Source organism: Pantherophis guttatus, chromosome 6 (assembly GCF_059756535.1).
Source record: "Pantherophis guttatus breed Tessera chromosome 6, ASM5975653v1, whole genome shotgun sequence".
Classification (NCBI taxonomy): domain Eukaryota; kingdom Metazoa; phylum Chordata; class Lepidosauria; order Squamata; family Colubridae; genus Pantherophis; species Pantherophis guttatus.
This window is the reverse complement of record NC_142068.1, coordinates 73569497-73587654: the sequence shown is the minus strand read 5'-3', so window position 1 is coordinate 73587654 and position 18158 is coordinate 73569497. Positions and strand designations below refer to the sequence as shown.

The window sequence follows — 18158 nt, the reverse complement described above, 5'->3', positions numbered from 1 at the left end:
ATGCATCTTTTCAATTGTGAAAAGAGAATAATCTATGGCCCAAAATTCTACTGATCCCAACACTGCGAGCCTTCAAGAAGACTCTGAAGCCTGCATGTTCCAGAAAGAGTTGTGCCCTTGATGATAGATGGACTTATCCTAGTTGAATATATATGATTATGACCCAATTATGTGATTTGTTTCATTTCTGCAGTTTTTGTTGGTGATGTTCTTAAGATATTGTGATTTTTTAAAACTATACTGTAGTTCTATGCTACCTAGAGTTTCAATCTGGCAGGTTGGGTGACAATAAACCAATGAATCTCTTTCTAAGCTGGCCTTTAGAGGATGTGTGGTATTTTCTAATAGGGCATCATTCCATCGCTTCATCCATGAAAATAGTCAAATTCTGTTCAGTTGTAGTTGCCATCAGGAGGCATTGGATTAGAACTTGACAATATAGTTGTTATTTTTTTAGTCTTTTCTGTACTTGATTTGTTTTTCTCTTTTTTAAAAAAATATGTTGTTACTTGACCTTCCTTATTTGGTGCTTGCCTGTAAATAAAGCCACATTAATAATAATGATACATTATATTCTGGGAAACACATGGATCACCTGATCACTGGCTTTGATTTTTTTTAGGGTTTTTTATTAGGCAGCAAACACTTCACCCTATAGAGATAAAAATAACTAAAAAAGATTTGGATAATTTCCAGAAGTATCTAATATTCAATTATTTCCCTTAATTAATTCATTTTTTAACTAAGAGCAAGGAATTAATCATTTCTTATAAAACAAAAAGGGGAGAAAATAGCTAAAGATTTAAAACAACATTTTAAAAGCTGTCTTGAAAAGAAAAGCTAGCTAACTGATAATCTGTGGTTTGGAATATAATTTGCCTATGCTTGTTGGATCCATCCTTATAATTAAATGGTCACTAGACATTAAAGAAGCTTTCATTGGTTTACAGAAGGTTTTCTGATATTAGAAACTACTTTCAGCCACATATTGTCAGGCGTGAAAGACCAGGTCCACACATGCAAATCCAATTAAACTCAGGTATTGCTAAACAGCCTATGCCAGGGGTGTCAAACTCATGTCGTTACGTCAGTGTCATGTGATGTATTGGGACTTTTTTCCCCTTCGCTAAACCGGGCATGGGTATGGCCAGCGTGTGATGCATCCGGCCTGCAGGCCTAGAGTTTGACAGCCCTCGCCTATGCTATTTTCTTAATTAACAGTTAGCACCTTCCTGGAGTTAGATAAGGGCCCATAGATTTCAAGGGAGGTTGGACTTAGTCCTCTTGTGGCTACGTGGGGATTCTAGAATGATCCCTCTTTTAACTCCACCCCCAGGTTCTGGCACTCCTTCTTTTACACATAAATCTTTTAGGCAAGTGATCCTGATGTATGCATAATGGGTTATTATAGTTTTTTCAACTTTAATATGTATGGTTTTTCTTATATTTTAGGCTACTGACCCAGATGCTGGAGTAAATGGCCAAGTCCATTATAGTTTAGCAAACTTTAATAACGTTTTTCGCATAACATCCAACGGTAGTATTTACACTTCAGTGAAACTAAACAGAGAAAAAAAAGATTATTATGAACTCATTGCTGAAGCCACAGATGGAGCCGTGGATGCACGTCGTACAACATTAACTCTGGGAATCAGAGTCCTGGATATTGATGACAACAGTCCTGTGTTCACAAACGCCTCCTATACTGTTACAATTCCTGAAAGCTTGGCCCCAGGCACAGTATTCCTTCGTTTAGAGGTAAAGGAGGCATGAGTTTCAAAAGACGTTTATTGCTAAGAAAATATGCCATAAAGTATGCATGTATATTTGTGTTCATTGAATCAGACTTGACTTTTGGTAATTGCATGGACAGATCCATCCAGTTTTCTTTGCAACATTTTCAGAAGTGGTTTGCCCTTGTTTGCTTCCTAGAACAGACAAAGAGTAATTGGTCCAAAGTCACCTGCCTCATTTCCGTGCCTAAGGCAGAATTAAAACTTAGTGTCTTCTAGTCCAGCACTTTTAATCACTAAAGCAAACAGCCTCTTCATGTAACTTTCCCATATACTGTATATAAAAAGAATCATTCAATTGCAAAAAAAAAAAAAAAAAGAATAAGTAATATCATTATCACGTGTTTCCAGACTATATCTGAGATTTGTAATCTGTAGAACAATACAGAATAACACAGTTGGAAGGGACTTGGGAGATCTTCTAGTTGTCAAGAGGCAGTCCAACTTCTTCTTAAAAGCCTCCAGTGTTGGAGCACCTACACCTTCTGAAGGCAGGCTGTTCCATTGGTTGATTGTTAAAAAAAAATCTCCTTAGTTCTAAGTTGCTTCTCACCTTGATTAGTTTCCATCCATTGTTTCTTGTCTTGCCTTCTGGTGCTTTGGAAAATAAGTTAACCCCCTCTTCTTTGTCACAGCCCTGCAAATACTGGAATGCTGCTATCATGTCACTCCGAAGGAAAAAAAATATTAATAAATATTAAGAGATTTACTATTAAATTAATTAACCATAATGACATTCAGTGTTTTAAATCAGAAAAACCATTCCTTGAGTTATCATTAGAAATATTTACAGTCCAACATTGAATTGAATTAAATTAAATTACATTTTTATAGCTTTGTGCTGTTATGTCAATCTTGATTTCTGGCAACAAAACAAGTCACTGACCCAAAGTCTCCCAGGTAGCTTTGTACATAGGTTTCCTGATTTCTAACCTGTTGATTTAACCACCACATCAAACTGGCTCACAGCTATATTACTATCCTTTGCAAATTTTAACCATCTGTAGAGGCTATTTAAATTCCTCTTTGACACCAGTATAATACAATTTAATATATTTATTTGAATGGCTTCAAAACAATTCTTTAAAAAATGAAAGGAAAACATTAATCATAGATAATAATAATAATAATAATAATAATAATAATAATAATAATAATAATAATAATAATTTTATTTCTATACCGCCCTTCTCCTGAAGGACTCAGGGCAGTGTACAGCCAATTTAAAAACACAAGACACAACAATGATTAAAAATTAAAATAATTAAATAGATTTGGCCAATTTAAAACCCCAAAAATTTAAAATACCCCAATTTAAAATTATTATGTTGATAGCCCGGCCTGGCAGAACAACAGGGTCTTCAATGCGCAACGAAACACCCGGAGGTCGGAGATCTTACGTATTTCCGGGGCCAGTTCATTCCACAGAGCTGGGGCTCCCACAGAAAAGGCCCTCCCCCTGGGTGTCGCCAGCCGACATAACTTGGCTGATGGCACCCTGAGGAGACCCTCTCTGTGGGAGCAGACTGGTCGGTGGGAGGCTATTGGTGGCAGAAGACGGTCTCGAAGGTACCCGGGTCCTATGCCAGATAGAGCTTGCATTAACACTGGAGCATTTGTGACTACCGTCTTGTTACATTTACCAAAATATCCCTCCATTTTTTTTTAAAAAAAGTCAGTCTCTTGAAACTACCAAATTTCATGACATGTGATAATTGCATGAGAATCCAGACATTTTTATACGATTGGTATTTTTATTTATTAGCAATTCTGCCTTCACACAGCATCATGCGATAATATCCAGCTCCTAAAGATATTCCTCATTCTTGATACTTAGGTTTCATGCCCTCACCTCATATAGATAAATGGGTTTGAGGGAGATGATTTTTTTGGAGGGGTGTTTTGGTGTATGTGTGTACATTAAAGACATGAAATCAATGTTGCAAAAAGTGTTTTGAGAGGATGGATGCTTTAGTGGTGAAATTTGTAAACCCTAAAATCCTGTTCTTCATTTCCTCAAGGCTAAGGACGTTGACCTTGGTTCCAATATTACCTATGGAATACGAAGTCAGGGATCACTCCAGTTTTTTGCATTGAACAAATTTACAGGCGAACTGTCACTTCGAAAGTCCTTGGATTTCGAATCTTTTTCTGGCACAGAAGCAACATTCACTTTTTTAGTGGAAGCCTTGGATGTCGGAGGAACGATGCCTCCAGGCCTTGCTACTGTGACTGTGAGAATAAAGGTAAGAATTACATTCCCTTCTCCCCTTCTCTGTTCCTATAATCTATGCTTGATGCTTTTAAACAAGACCCAGATGCATCTTTAAAAGGATAAAAAAAATATTCCAAAAAAGACTTATTTTTCTTTTGTAATCTTGGCTCCATTTCATTCGTATAGGCTGACTTTTAGAAGAATAACTTGTTCAAATTTATAATGCGTTTCATCCCATAATTAAAGAACTATTTCTTGGTTCATGGAGCTGTGAGCTCCAAAATTGAATGGGTGAATCTTTTAAAATACCCCATAGATGGAAAGAAACACTTGACTGAAGTGGTAATATCTATATTACAGTTTAAGTCCTCAGAAATCCACAGTTTTATTATCTTTACTTAGCAACCAGCTGCTTGTGTGAACTGAACTAACATTCTAGTTTCTGTTATCATGAAGTTCTAACCTTCTGTCCACAACATGACTAATCTACTCTTAAAAATATACCGGTAAATGTTTCTGTTTTCGTGAGTTGCTGTGCAATCTGCTTATCTTTATCTTGGGAGCTTTAAGTGGCTCTTCACTTGAATGTTTAGGTATATTTATTTATTTATTTATTAGTTTGGTTTATATGCCACCCTTCTCCGGAGAATCAAGGCGGCTTACAATACTTTTTAAGCAATAGCCTTCATACTTTTGTATATACCTGCTTAGTAGGGCTTTTTGGGCCCCCCTAAGCAGTGTTCTATTTTATACAAAGTCAGATTATTGAGCCTGGTCAATAAGCCAACCTTGAGCGTGGTGAGAATTGAACTCGCAGTAATTGCAGGCAGCTGGCAGCTAACAGTAGTTTAGTCCACTGCGCCACCATTTTTCATTTCATTTTTCATTTTTATATATTTCAAATGTATATAAAGGTATTAGTGAAAAGCGTGAATGGTCCAAACTCATATTTGCAAAGGTATATCAAGTTAATATACAATTGATTACTTACCAATTGCTGAATTAAATGTATTTATTTATGTAGGATCTGTGAAACAGCTGTTAATACCCGTTTGTGAAATACTGAAAATTGTATGCATGTTGTCAATGGGCTTACATATAGATATGTTCTTGGAATGGTCTGAATGTAATATCACCTGTGAAATTACTGTTCTAGGATCTTTCTTATGTCTGGAAGATACAAGCTTTTGCTGTTGTTGTTTTCCTTTAGTGCCTAAATATGTTGCAGGAGAGTTAATATATCATTCACCAGTGTCATACAGGGCTATTTTTAATGGCATAGTCAATGGAGAAATATCATTGTTTCAATGCATGCAAATTTTGTAATATGGAAACAGTTTCCTGTGTATCTGCTTGATACACAGGAATTGTATCAATTCTCAATTCAATAGAATTGAGAAATAATTTTCTCAATTCTATTTCCATGGCATAGAGAATCAAAGGTCCAATTTTATGGAAGATAGAATTGATTAGAATTTCTTAATACTGCATTTGTTCAATATAAAAAATAATTAATAGAAATTCTGTATAGATCCATTCTTGCTACTTCTTACTCCAGATGTTAAGTAATCATTATTCATAATAATTGGCATTGTCCATGTTTTCCTAAATTTCAATGCTCTTAAATTTTTCTTTCAAATGTTAACATGAACAATAAGCTTATTTCTTTATTCATAACAAGAAATGGGGAGGTGACCTGTGTTTAACTTTTTATTGTTCTGTCATATCTTACCATTTCACCATTCTAACTGTATGAAATGTACTGGAACAATCAATAACTGGAGAAACACACATCACATACAGGCTGGATCATCCTTCAGAATCATTTGGGAAAAGATGGGGAAAAGGAATCAACTGCTTTGCAGAATTATCTTGCTTGCCATTTTCTTTTTTAAAGGATGAAGGAAAGCACAAGATAGTCGATCCCAATCAATATGGAAAACCTAGGGCTCTTAGCTATAGCTTTAAATGCTTTCCTCCTATGTAAAGATTGGAAATCTTGACAATTTCAGAAAAAAATGAAAACACAGGTTCACAAATGAATTAGAAACCAAAGCTGATGAAGAACTGGAAATGTTTGCTTGAAGAGAAATATGATAGTATTCTTCAAATACATGAAAGGATGGTGTTAAGAAGGTTCATCCACTATCCTTAGTCATGCATAGGTTCAGTTCTAAATATCTGTCTTGTATGATTGCCTGGGGAAATTTCTTTCCAGAAGTCTTCCCTTATTTTACTACGTATTTCATTCCATCACATGAGTGACGCTTGTGCTGAACATCAAATGCCAGCAGGAAGTATGGAGTACAAGGATAACTATGGCCCTATGTTGATGCGCTGAAGATCTACTGTAGAAAAGTCAGAATAAAATAACACATAAAAATATGACATACACTGCTATAGAAGTGCATTAATTACCAAAGCAACTATAAATCTAAAATATTGCAGACTATGAATTAAAATATATATCATCTAAAAACAAGATAAGCAGTATGTGTTTAAACCTAAAGAGATAAATCAAAAAGAAGTGATTATTTCTGCAAGCCGCTAAGCCTTATTTTCATTGCGGCAACACCAAATTTGGCTACTACACAAGTGATAAAGAGTTTTGGATCTTTTAGAAGATGGTTCATATAGAAATTGTCTGGTCTTCCTGGAATTTTACATATTAGAAGCAGATTATAACTGTTGGAACTTTTAAAACCAAGAGTCATATGGAAGCAAATCAAGGTCTCTCTGTATTCCAGAGTGTAGAACACAGAATATTTATTATTTATTTATTAGTCATATTTCTATGCCGCCCACTCTCCGAGGACTCTGGGCAGCTTGCACCAAAGACAGTATACTAAATAGCATATTGCCCCCAACAATCTGGGTCCTCATTTTACCCATCTCGGAAGGATGGAAGGCTGAGTCAACCTTGAGCCGGTGAGATATGATCCGCTGATCTGCTGAACTAGCAGTCAGCTGAAGTAGCTGCAGTACTGCACTCTAACCACTGAGCCACCTCGGCTCTTCTGATAACCAGTTTAGGTTACAGAAAGACACCTGCCATTCTCTATGAATGTGAGAAGGAAAAACTTCCTTCTCACATTCATAGTTATCAAGAGAGGTAGATGCTAGAAAGTCATTTGTCAGTCCTATTTTCCTCACTGAAAAAGATTTTGGGGTCGATGGTTGAACACCCCTCCCAACTACTTCAAAAGTTTTGATTATTCCTTCCCATCTTAGAATAAACAATTTAGCCCAAAAACTAGAATAAATGCCATTATCAAAGCTTTCTTGATTGATTCTGCATGCTTATATAAGAGAACTCCTTTCTCAATCACCTACTGTGGGTTCATGAGATACTAAAAAAAAAAAAAAATGCCATGTTGAAACTGCTTACAAGGAGTTGCATTTTTTTGAGCCCTTCAACCTTTCTCAATCCCTTCACTTTTCTGGGCTGCTTAGATTGCTTAGGAGAAAACAAGACAGGAAATAGCTGCATAGTTTAGGCACCAACAAAGGAGACTTACCTATTAGTCAGGATTTAGCTAAATGGTTAAGCGTAGGGATCAGGCATCTAGTTAAGGCAACCATAGGAAATACTAATTGGGGACAGAGTAAGAGGTTCCTTATCATTAAGCTTCTGCAAAGGAACAGGGGTACCTGTGCTTTTGTGGAGAAAAGAAGGAAAAAAAGGAGTTTCACAAGGCAAGTCTTAGTCTGCTAATTAAAGGGGCAGTTCATTCACAATAATTTAGCATCGTCTGATCTGTATGTTTGAAGAAGCCAGGAGACTCTAGTATCAAAGCACCCAATCTTCATTCAGTCTGAGTTTGGGTAATCACTCTAAATATTATTTAACTTCCTGGAAAGCCTGAAATTTCCTTGATCTGATAATATTTTGTTCTTCCACCCTATGAACTTAAATAGGTACAGGTAGTCCTCGATTTACAACTGTTCACTTAATGACTGTTTGAAATTACAATGGCACTGAAAAAAGTGAGTTATGACTGTTTTTCACACTTACAACCATCGCAGCCTTCCCATGGTCACGTGATTGAAATTAAGATACTTGGCAGGTATTCATGACAGTTGCAGGATCCCAGGTCATGTGATCACCATTTCAGAGGTGGGCTTCAGCAGGTTCTGACCAGTTCTGGAGAACCGGTAGCGGAAATTTTGAGTAGTTCGGAGAACCGGTAGTAAAAATTCTGACTGGCTCCACCCACATCTATTCTCTGCCTCCCAAGTCCCAGCTAATTGGGAGGAAATAAGGATTTTGCAGTAACCTTCTCCTGAATTGGGGTGGGAATGGAGATTTTATAGTATCCTTCCCCTGCCACGCCCATCAAGCCACGCCCACCAAGCCATGCCACACTCACCAAGCCATGCCCACAGAACCGGTAGTAAAAAATTTTGAAACCCACCACTGCACCATTTATGACCTTCTGACAAGCAAAGTCAATGGGGCAGCCAGATTCATTTAACTCCCATGCTATTAACTTAATTACTGCTGTGATTCACAACCAAGATAGGTTGTAAAATGGGGCAAAATTCACTTAACTGTCTTGCTTGGCAACAGAACCTTTGGGCTCAATTGTGATTGCAAGTCAAGGACAACCTGTATTGGATTTCTTATCTTAATGCCTGGTTTGTACTTTAAGTGTGGTTTCTGACTCTGCCTTTGGCTTTCACTGTGTTTTACTAAATGCCTTTTAGGAAGCAGGTAGGATGCCATATCTAATCTTTCTCTTTGTTAAGCTACAGCTCATGAGAGTAACCTTTCATCTCTTTATGACTTTTACTCTGGATACTAATATTTTTTACATCAATCACTACATCCTTTTACAACCCAGGAAATTATGATACTGATTCTATCATTCTGTAATCAACAACAAAAAAAAGTTTTTGATTATACAATAGTTTGCTTCTCTTCTTTTCTAGTTTGATATTTGTATTAGATTGTGCTAAAAAAAATGAATGCATCCAAGACACAAAAGTCAATATTTTTGATCGGTGATATTTGGATTGAAAAATGCTCCATTTAAAGTACAGTACAGTTATTTTGTCTAAATTTTTAGATAATAAATCTTGCCTGAAGATTTGAATAGAAGCCATGTTATAACCACTACTATTTTGCTGACAGCATTTTTTTCCCCTGACAGTATCATCTGTGGTTTTATTGGTTCATGTACAAGACCTTCACCTTAGATGGTACGCTCCCTCATTCATTTTTAATAATGTTCCATCTCTGTGCCTACATAAAAAATAAAGATATTGCCTGCGGGGAAAAAAATCTAAAACTGTCCATCTGTTTCTTGATAGTATTGATTTTCTATCTGAACTTTTCAGACAGTTATATTATAGAAAAAAACATAAAATTATGTTGGGGAGCATTTGCACTGAATGTTGAGTGATGTCCAGTTAAGGATATCCTAGTTCATAGAATCAGATTTCTTATGAAGAAAGCAACATGGGACAGAATATATACTAGCAGTTATGGAGACTGGAAATACCTATAAGCCTTTTTGAATGCCATAAGCACAGCAGCGGGCATATCCACAGCTAATTTTGGTTACCCCAAAGTCTTGGAAACTGAGCAAGGAAGCTTGTAGTGTGTATTTTGGATGCAAATTAACTCAGATTATAAAGCTGTACCCTAGAAATTGGGAAAAAGCATGAAATCACTTGAGATGAAACCTAAGGGAGGATTTTTTAAAAATCTTGGTTGAGAAGCAGGTACTGTTTCATCTCATATTGTCTCTCGATTGAAAACTAGATCTATACTATGATATATAGATAACATTTTTTCAGGAAATTACTAAAACAGTACAATCTTAGGTTTGTCTACTCAAAAATTGGTCTCATTGAATGCAGTTGGACTCCATGTTAGGATAGTGGGTATAGAAATGCAGCTGTGTGTTTATGGCTGAACAAAATGAAGGCACTGAGCATGGAGTTCAGGCTTACTCTCCCTCTTTTTAATAAAGTTTAGATACATTGTTCAGAGGTTGTATTAATTCTGTTATAGTATTCGGTGATGTAAAAACAAGAAGAGCAATTGTCTGTGTAATATCATGTAATACCATACAAAGGCTGTGCCTAAATATGATTCCAGAATCATCAAATCCTTGACATGCTCTTCCATTTTGCAATAAATGTTTATTAGGTCTTATGTCATAGAGTCTATGAATCCTTGTGTCTCTTAAAAAGTCATTTATTTTCTTATGTGGCTAGCATGCAGCAATGTCTTCATCATATCTTATCATGTCAGAGGTTAAGTCATTCCCAATATTATTAATTATTATATTAACCACTAAATTCATTCTACATTTATACTTTAGCAACAGGTTGGCCAACAAATACACCATACTTATGCTACATTTATAATGTAGTTACAAATTTATGGAACCACTATAATGGAATTATAAATGGACATTACATCTAAATCAAGCAGCTGATTGTCCCCCACTTCTGAGCAGTCAGAAACAAAATTGGGAAGTGTTCATGAAAATTCTCAATTATCCAGATAGAGTTGTCTGGAAGTTGAGTCATGGCAATTGGAATTATTTTCCTGATTTGAAACATTTCATTGCTTATCTAAGTAGCTTCTTCAGTCTGAGCAAGTTGGTTAGGGGGTCTCCATATATATCCTCAGCTCAGCTAATCTGGATAGGCTCATTAGGTGAGTAGACAGAGAGTCGAATGTTCCAACTCCTAAATCCTTTACCCTAGGTGGATTGTGAAGTGTGGCCTCCCTGGTGAACTTCGGTAGTAGTCTTAATCTTCCTGGGGAACTGAGGAAACCATGCTTTGAGAGAGAAGTGAAGGAATCCATTTATGCCAAAGTGGTAAATGCTTCCCTCAATAGATGTGGAAGCCTCAGCTACAACCTGTCCCCCATTTTTTTTTATGCTGCTCTTTTTTCAGTCCTCAGGAAGATTAAGAACAGGAATTAGAACATTCACATCCCAATGACTTTCTGCCTATTACCTATTGAATCTATCCAGATTAGGTGAAAAATGAAATTTCCCTGGAGGACATAAATGGGGTCCCTCTAACCAACTTGCTCAGACTGAAACAGTGACTTGGATAAACAATGGAATGCTTCAAGCCAACAAGAAAAGAAGTCCAGTTGCCATTACTCAACTTCAAGACAAAGCTTGGAAGTATTTTTCAGTGATGAGGTTGTCCCTCTGGACAACTCTATTGGAAATTCATCCGCCTGTAACATTGTTCGCCTTCCAGAAAAATCTGGACACAAGACTTTTCCTGAGGAATTCTGAGCCATTTTGTTTAGGTTTTATTTGTCTTTATGTTTCTACAGTTTAATGAATTTTCTTATTTTGTGAGTTAGTCAGACTCCTGTGATTATGGTGAGATGCAAACCTGATTAATAGATAGACTATATTCTACTTCCATTGCATCAAAAACATTATAAAAGTATATAAGCAATCTAGTCCTTTGAAAACTACCAAAATTATACCGAAGTTGCATTTGAGTAAGCATTCATAAAGCTGTAATATTTTGAAGTGAATCTAGCAAGTTATAACCTTCATCTTATGAACAGCGCCTAGATTCAGATGGACTTCCTGCAAACTCAAAATGCTGGACAGCCAACTGGCAACAAAATCCAACTCAAAAAGAGAAAGGCAGGTGCATATTAGCAAGGAAACATCTTTGAAAACTTTGAAAGCACGGTCAAAAAGATAAAGCTTTCTGAACCCATATTAAACTACAAAGTGGCAATGAGGTAATGTCATTTACAAACGCAGACCAAATTAAGTTCACTAGTATCCCAATCTAATCAGCCTAATATACTGTATGTGATGAATTTACAGGATATATTAGCATTCATGGACAATTTTGGCCTCATGTTACTATAGTACAGGAAGGTTAATCTGTGTCTAACATTGATATGTAAGCCTTTTTCCTTATTACACACGTTTTGGGAGATTCGACCTGGAATAGAATGTGGATGTCAGCGTCCCAGCACTGACATATAATAAAGGGAGGAGAAGCCTGAACTTTTGCCTACTAAATCCCTTTGAAGATTCTGTCTCCTCAGAGATGGGAGAGGGGGGAGACATTCCTGTGATCTGACGAAGAAGGGATCAGGAAAGTGACTTGGAAGATAGCCAATGAGAAGCAGAGAATTGGGGATCGGAAAGGGAGGGATTGGGGGGCAAAGGTCAGTACTGACCGCGAAAGAGCCAGGATCAGATTGCTGTACTCGAATAAAGAGAAAATTTCCTTAAAGATCGGCAGTTGGAAATTCATTTATTTTGATATAGCATCGAAATCTGACAGTGAGAATGGCCTTGGAAGTTGGAAAGAAGAAATGCTCCCCAGGGAATGATCGGATAAAGAATAGCACATAACTGAGTAAGAAAGGATCAGTCCTAATTTATCACGTGATTAAAAAATGAAGTATCATCCTTGGGACTCTATGCTTGGTTGTTTTCTTGCAAATGTTTCAATACTGAACTAGGTAATGTTATCACTGCAAAAAAAAAAAAGTGGTAAAAAGAGACATTAGGAATTTTGTACTTTTAGACATGCAAGATTCTGTTCATGTAGTCCTAGAATAAAGTAGCATTAGCTCATCTTGTCATGTTTCCTGTCTGGTCTATTTGGGATGCTGACACTACCGGAAAAACCATGAACATTGGATTTAGATTTAAAATGCATTTGTTTATTTATTTACCTGTGGTTTCATGTAGTTTTAGGGACAGCTTTCAAAAATGCAATTTTGCCAAGGTGCTCAAAAGATGAAACACTTGTTTCAGGTTACTGATATACACATGCTGTACAGATTTGTGTGACATTACTGTACAGTTTTAGTGCTTTCAACACCTCAATGGTTTTTTTTTTTTACATTTGCAATATATTTGAAGGTCATAGTCATGTCAAGGCTGTTTTTCTTCCTATCTGTTTACACCAGTATGCCTTGGGTCTAATACTGTTAAATTTTTCTTGGACCATTTCTTTGTTTTTCTCCATTCTAACTAACTTCTATCAAAATGCATTACATTTCTGTAAACTATACTGTATTCTATCCTCTGATATTTTCATACTCCAAAAAGAAAAAGTAAACAATACTTTCACAAAATTGGAACTCTTGTTCAAAGTCATATTCAATTTGTTTGCACTTTTATTACACTATTTTAGTAGCACTACTATATATCATTATTACAAATATTCCATTCATTACAATGTATTTGCACATTTATAATTTCTCTCATAGTTTCTAAAAGCCTAAAATCTAGATTTGTGAATTTTTAAATGACATTTTATGAGCTGCGGTGGTGCAGTGGTTAGAGTGCATTACTGCAGGCTACTTCTGCTGACTGCTGGCTGCCTGCAATTTGGCAGTTTGAATCTCACCAGGCTCAAGGTTGACTCAGCCTCCCATCCTTCCTAGGTGGGTAAAATGAGGACCCAGGTTGTTGGGGGCAAGATGCTGACTCTGTAAACCGATTAGAGAGGGCTGTAAAGCACTGTGAAGTGGTATATAGGTCTAAGTGCTATTGTTATTGCTACTTTTTCAGAGTTTCTCTTTTTTTCCCCTTTTGCTTGCAATTTAGAAACTTCAGTGCCAGCCAATCTGTTGCTCTCTCCAGTAGCTGTGCTTGATTATCAGTGCCATCTTATTTCACTATATTTCAGAGCCATATGTTGGATAAAGCTGCTTCAGCAGATCTGATCTCTGAACTTCACTCTGATGTTTAATTGTCTGCATAAGCCCTTTATTGCCTCATATACTTCATCATGAACATTCTCTGTTAATTTAAACAATTACCTTCTTTAGGGCTTACGGAATATTAAATATAAAAACAGGGCTATCGTGCAGCATTAACAACACGGCAGCAATTAATTGGAGATCTATTTAGTTAGAGAGAAAAATTGTGATGTTCACTTTATCAAGAGAAGAAACGGGTTGAAAGTTGGTGCAAGGAGATTCTCATCATAAACAACAAGGGCAGCTAGAGCAGCAACATTCTCATCTGGTTTGTTATTTGCTCATTGTTCATTGTATAAATTCAAATGGTGCTTCTATGGTGGACCCAAATAGGCAATTGTGACCCAGAAGAAAAAAGCTCATCAAACATTGTGTGGCAGAGAAAATGCTATCGTGTGAAAATGAATCTGAACCTTTTATAAAATTTAACACTATCAGCTATAATTTCCTGTTATTTCTGGAGTGCATATTGCTATAATTCTGTTTCTGCTTGACAAGTAGATTATGGAATAGGTTGTTTGATGGTTACCATTGGTATACTCAGTGGAAACTGTCCTGAGGAGGGCTGCCATATTGTTCAAGACATACTAGAAGTTAATGATATAGTGTAAGTTTCAAATCTCAGTACCAATTATTCCAACCAAAAATGTAGACTTTTTTAAAGATACAACATCGAACTATCATTTTATCTTGGTTATAGTATAATTACATATATAAAGAAAATAATGCAAGGGGTAGTCAAACTGAAAGCAAATTATCATTCCTAACTTTGGCAATATAAACACCTTTACGGGTAGCATTTTATAAATTAATTCAGTGAGAAAAATCTAAGTAGTACATTTTAAAAAACTGAAATATTTGAACCAGTTATTACATATGTTTTTAGCATTTGTTTGGATATGAATGAGTTTAGCTCATTCATCATAGGTGTAGAAATATTTGTCATCATTGGTTGAGATCCCAAATTAATTGACTGTACTTGTCCAGCATTTCTAGTGTGGCAATTATTTTGTAGATATAAAACATTCTTTTCCATGCCTTTATAGATGATGAGTAATTTTACTTGAACATGTAAAGCTGGATAACTAACTGCATGAAGAATTTTAGAATTTAATTTTCTACAATGAATTTATCTCCTATAAATAATCCATAGTAATAACTCCTTCTGTGGGGGCTTTGGGGAGAGATGGAGCAAGGTAATAGTTCCTTCCTTTCTATCTTCCTTCCTTTGAAATTAAAAACTCTGTATAAATAAATTTTCATTGAAAGAAAATAGCTGTAATTCTAAATCCATAATTTTATCTAATTTTGATAAGAACTGTCTTTTCCAAATTACATTATATTCAGTATTTCCAGCCTCTGTGTGGGATTTTTCAAAGGTCATTTAACTTTTTTTCTTTTTAGAAATGTTAGGTGAAAATAAATTATGAACAAAGTTTCATCTCACTAAAATTATGGGTTCTGTGTAAACGTTTCTATTTAAGAGAAGTATTTAAATGTTTTCTTTGCTGGCCTTCTCAATGACTTAATTTTCTATATATTGTGCCACTTTTCTAAATACATTTTAGCAGGATTAATCCATGTGATTTCTAAAACTAAAGAAAAAAATAATCTATGCAACAAGCACAAGGGTCACACCCTTCAAACTAATTTCATGTGAATTTTTGTTTAATTTTAAAGCGGCAAGTAAGAATTCAGTTTAAAGCCTTAAGTAAGAGTTCAGTTTATACCTCTGACAAAAATCAACTATTTCTAACTTTCTAATGTCTGACTTAATATCTAGGAGATGTAAATAATTCCATCCAAGTCAAGATAAGTGTTCCCAAATGATCTCAAGGGTGTTAAGCCCATAATCAGCAGGGACGTTACATAATTGGCACTTGTTTAAAAGAATGTTATTCTGACAGAAGTGTGAGAGAAAATTGGGGGAAAGAGTGGTAGAGCCTTCCAACCTGGGAACACATCATTCAGAGCAATTCATGGTTGTTTTCCCCATGAGTAGACAAGGCAAGGCAAGGCAAGGCAAGGTAAGGGGGTCATGATATCTACCACTCATTGACTTGAAAGGACCCCTCATTAACATTTTACAAGAATGAAATAGGCCCTATTTTATATCCTATAGGGATATAAAAAAGTAACCAGGGCGCAGTTTTGGGTGAAACTGTTGAGTTCTACAGACATAATAAATTTAAAATTTCAGTTCTAAAGACTGCACTCCTGAGAGTATGTCATGACCTTTCATGTCTCAAGGCTCCAATTTGAAATGAATCAGGACCGATTTTCGGGTAAGCAAGGAAGATTGCTAAGAGATTGTTCCTTGATTAACCAGGTCTGGTTAACCTTTTAATTTGTCCTGATTTCTAACTTGTTTCTTAGCCCTGCTTCCTAATTTATCTGTTGATGTGATTTGTTACTCAGTCTTAACAACTGATTGCAGAACTCTATTTGGGGCCCCTTCAGTTGTGAGTATAAGAGAAAGAGAGAAAAATAAGGCTGTAAAGCTTTGGGGAGAGGGAGAAACTTAACAGTTTTCTAAAAATGCTTTTGGTGCACAATTTCTTCCACCAAGGGAATTATACACAGTATAATGGATCTTCTGCACTCTAGGAATGCTTTAATTTATGCTTTGCTTGTATGTTTTTAAACAAAGTACGTCTTATAAAAGCATGTTAAATCTCCAGCCCTGTCTTATGTAAATCTCTCAAAAGTGTTGTACCTGCAACTTTCTACCATTCGGAAAATGGAGAAGGTGCTATAATCTATTGCTGTCAAGTTTTACAAAAATGCTGAGAAAAGGCAGTAGGCTAATGCTAATGCATTGCATACAGCTAATTTAAAAAACAGGTGGAAAGGGGAAACTATTCTTCCATCCCACCGTCTGCTAAAATTTAATCTTCTGAAAACCCCATAAACCAAAGCATTTGTATTCATGTGACCAACCTTGGAATTAGTTCAGCCGGTTTTTTTCTTTTTCTTTTCAAAAAGTCTTTGTTTGAAGATTATGACTAGAAAAATGAATGAAGGCAACTCCTTAGCTTACTTCAACCATTCCAAACTTCAGTAACTCAATTACCAATTCACACTTAATATATTAATCCTCAAACTAAGCAGTTTTCTGAACTCTCACAACATGCTAAGCTGCAAAAACCAAGATGTGACTTGGTGGATTCTCCCAATTTATTTAATTAAAACATGGCAAAGAAAAGTAAAAAAAAAAAGGCAATAAAGCAGCAGCAATAAAATATGTAGAAAGTTTTCTCATACGTGTATATTAACTTCATATAATTGCAAACTTTCAGTAAACAAGCATGTTTCATTGTACTCATGTATACATAATTGACCTATATAATAAAATTCCTTTTAAAACACAAGTAACACCAGGTCTTTAATCTACCAATTGGGACCATACATTTACTTTCTAAACAAAACAATTAACGCTAACCAAGTTTATTGCATTGTCTGGAATGCAACTGTTGGGTATTTAACTGACCTGCTATAAATACAAAGCTCGTGGTGTGAAAAATATCTCTGGAGACACTAAAAGACTTTTGTCCGCATCAAACTACAAGCCAGTAGGATTTATTTTCAACTTGGATTCTTTAGAATTCCAGACAAAATATGTTTTCAGTCTTATCTTGCTGGAAATATGTGTTGTGTTTAGTTGTTATTTCAAAGAACAGAACAGAACAGAACAGAACAGAATAGAATAACAGAGTTGGAAGGGACCTTGGAGGTCTTCTAATCCAACCCCCTGCTTAGGAAGGAAACCCTATACCAGTGATGGCTAACCTTTTTCTCTTCGGGTGCCAAAAGTGAACGTACATAAGTGTGACAGTGCGCATGCGTGCCAGCACCCATAATGCAATGCGTGCACCTCATGCATGCGCATGACCCCCCACTCCTCCCGCGCATGCACATGTGCCCCCTGCCCCGCCCCACATGTGCGTGAGGGGTGGGATTCAAAAATTTTAGCAACCTGGACCACAGGCCCATTTCCGGACTTCCGTAACTTCCGGGAGGCCCATTTTTCAGGCTCCCCAGGCTCCAGAGGCTTAACCCAAGCCTCCCGGAGGGCGAAAACAGCCTCCCCAGGCTCTGGAGGCCCCTCCAGAGGCTGGAAATGGGCTCGTTTCCACACTTCCTGAATTGCATGCCACAAGCCCCCATGCTTCCCCTACCCTCCGTGTAAGCACGCATGACCCTCCGTGCATTCATGTCCGTCTCCCACATGCACCCTGCCCCACGCGCATTCTGAAAATCAGCTGGCAGGCGGGAGGCACGCACACATACACAGTGGACATGAGCTGGGTGATGGCTCGTGTGCCCACAGAGAGGGCTCTGTATGCCAGCTGTGGCACACATGCCATAGGTCATCATCACGGCCCTACACCACTTCAGACAAATGGTTATCCAACATTTT

The 18158-nt window shown here is 36.6% G+C and overlaps 1 protein-coding gene across 8 annotated transcripts in view; it reads left to right on the top strand.

The window, feature by feature from the left end:
* Positions 1-18158, top strand: part of PCDH15 (protocadherin related 15) — a 716117-nt gene that overhangs the window by 550147 nt on the left and 147812 nt on the right. For all 8 annotated transcript variants that reach the window (XM_087871772.1, XM_060682279.2, XM_060682278.2 and 5 more), the window contains 2 exons: positions 1453-1758; positions 3815-4039. In XM_087871772.1, the coding sequence (XP_087727898.1) occupies positions 1453-1758; positions 3815-4039 (531 nt within the window). The remainder of the gene's footprint in view (positions 1-1452; positions 1759-3814; positions 4040-18158) is intronic.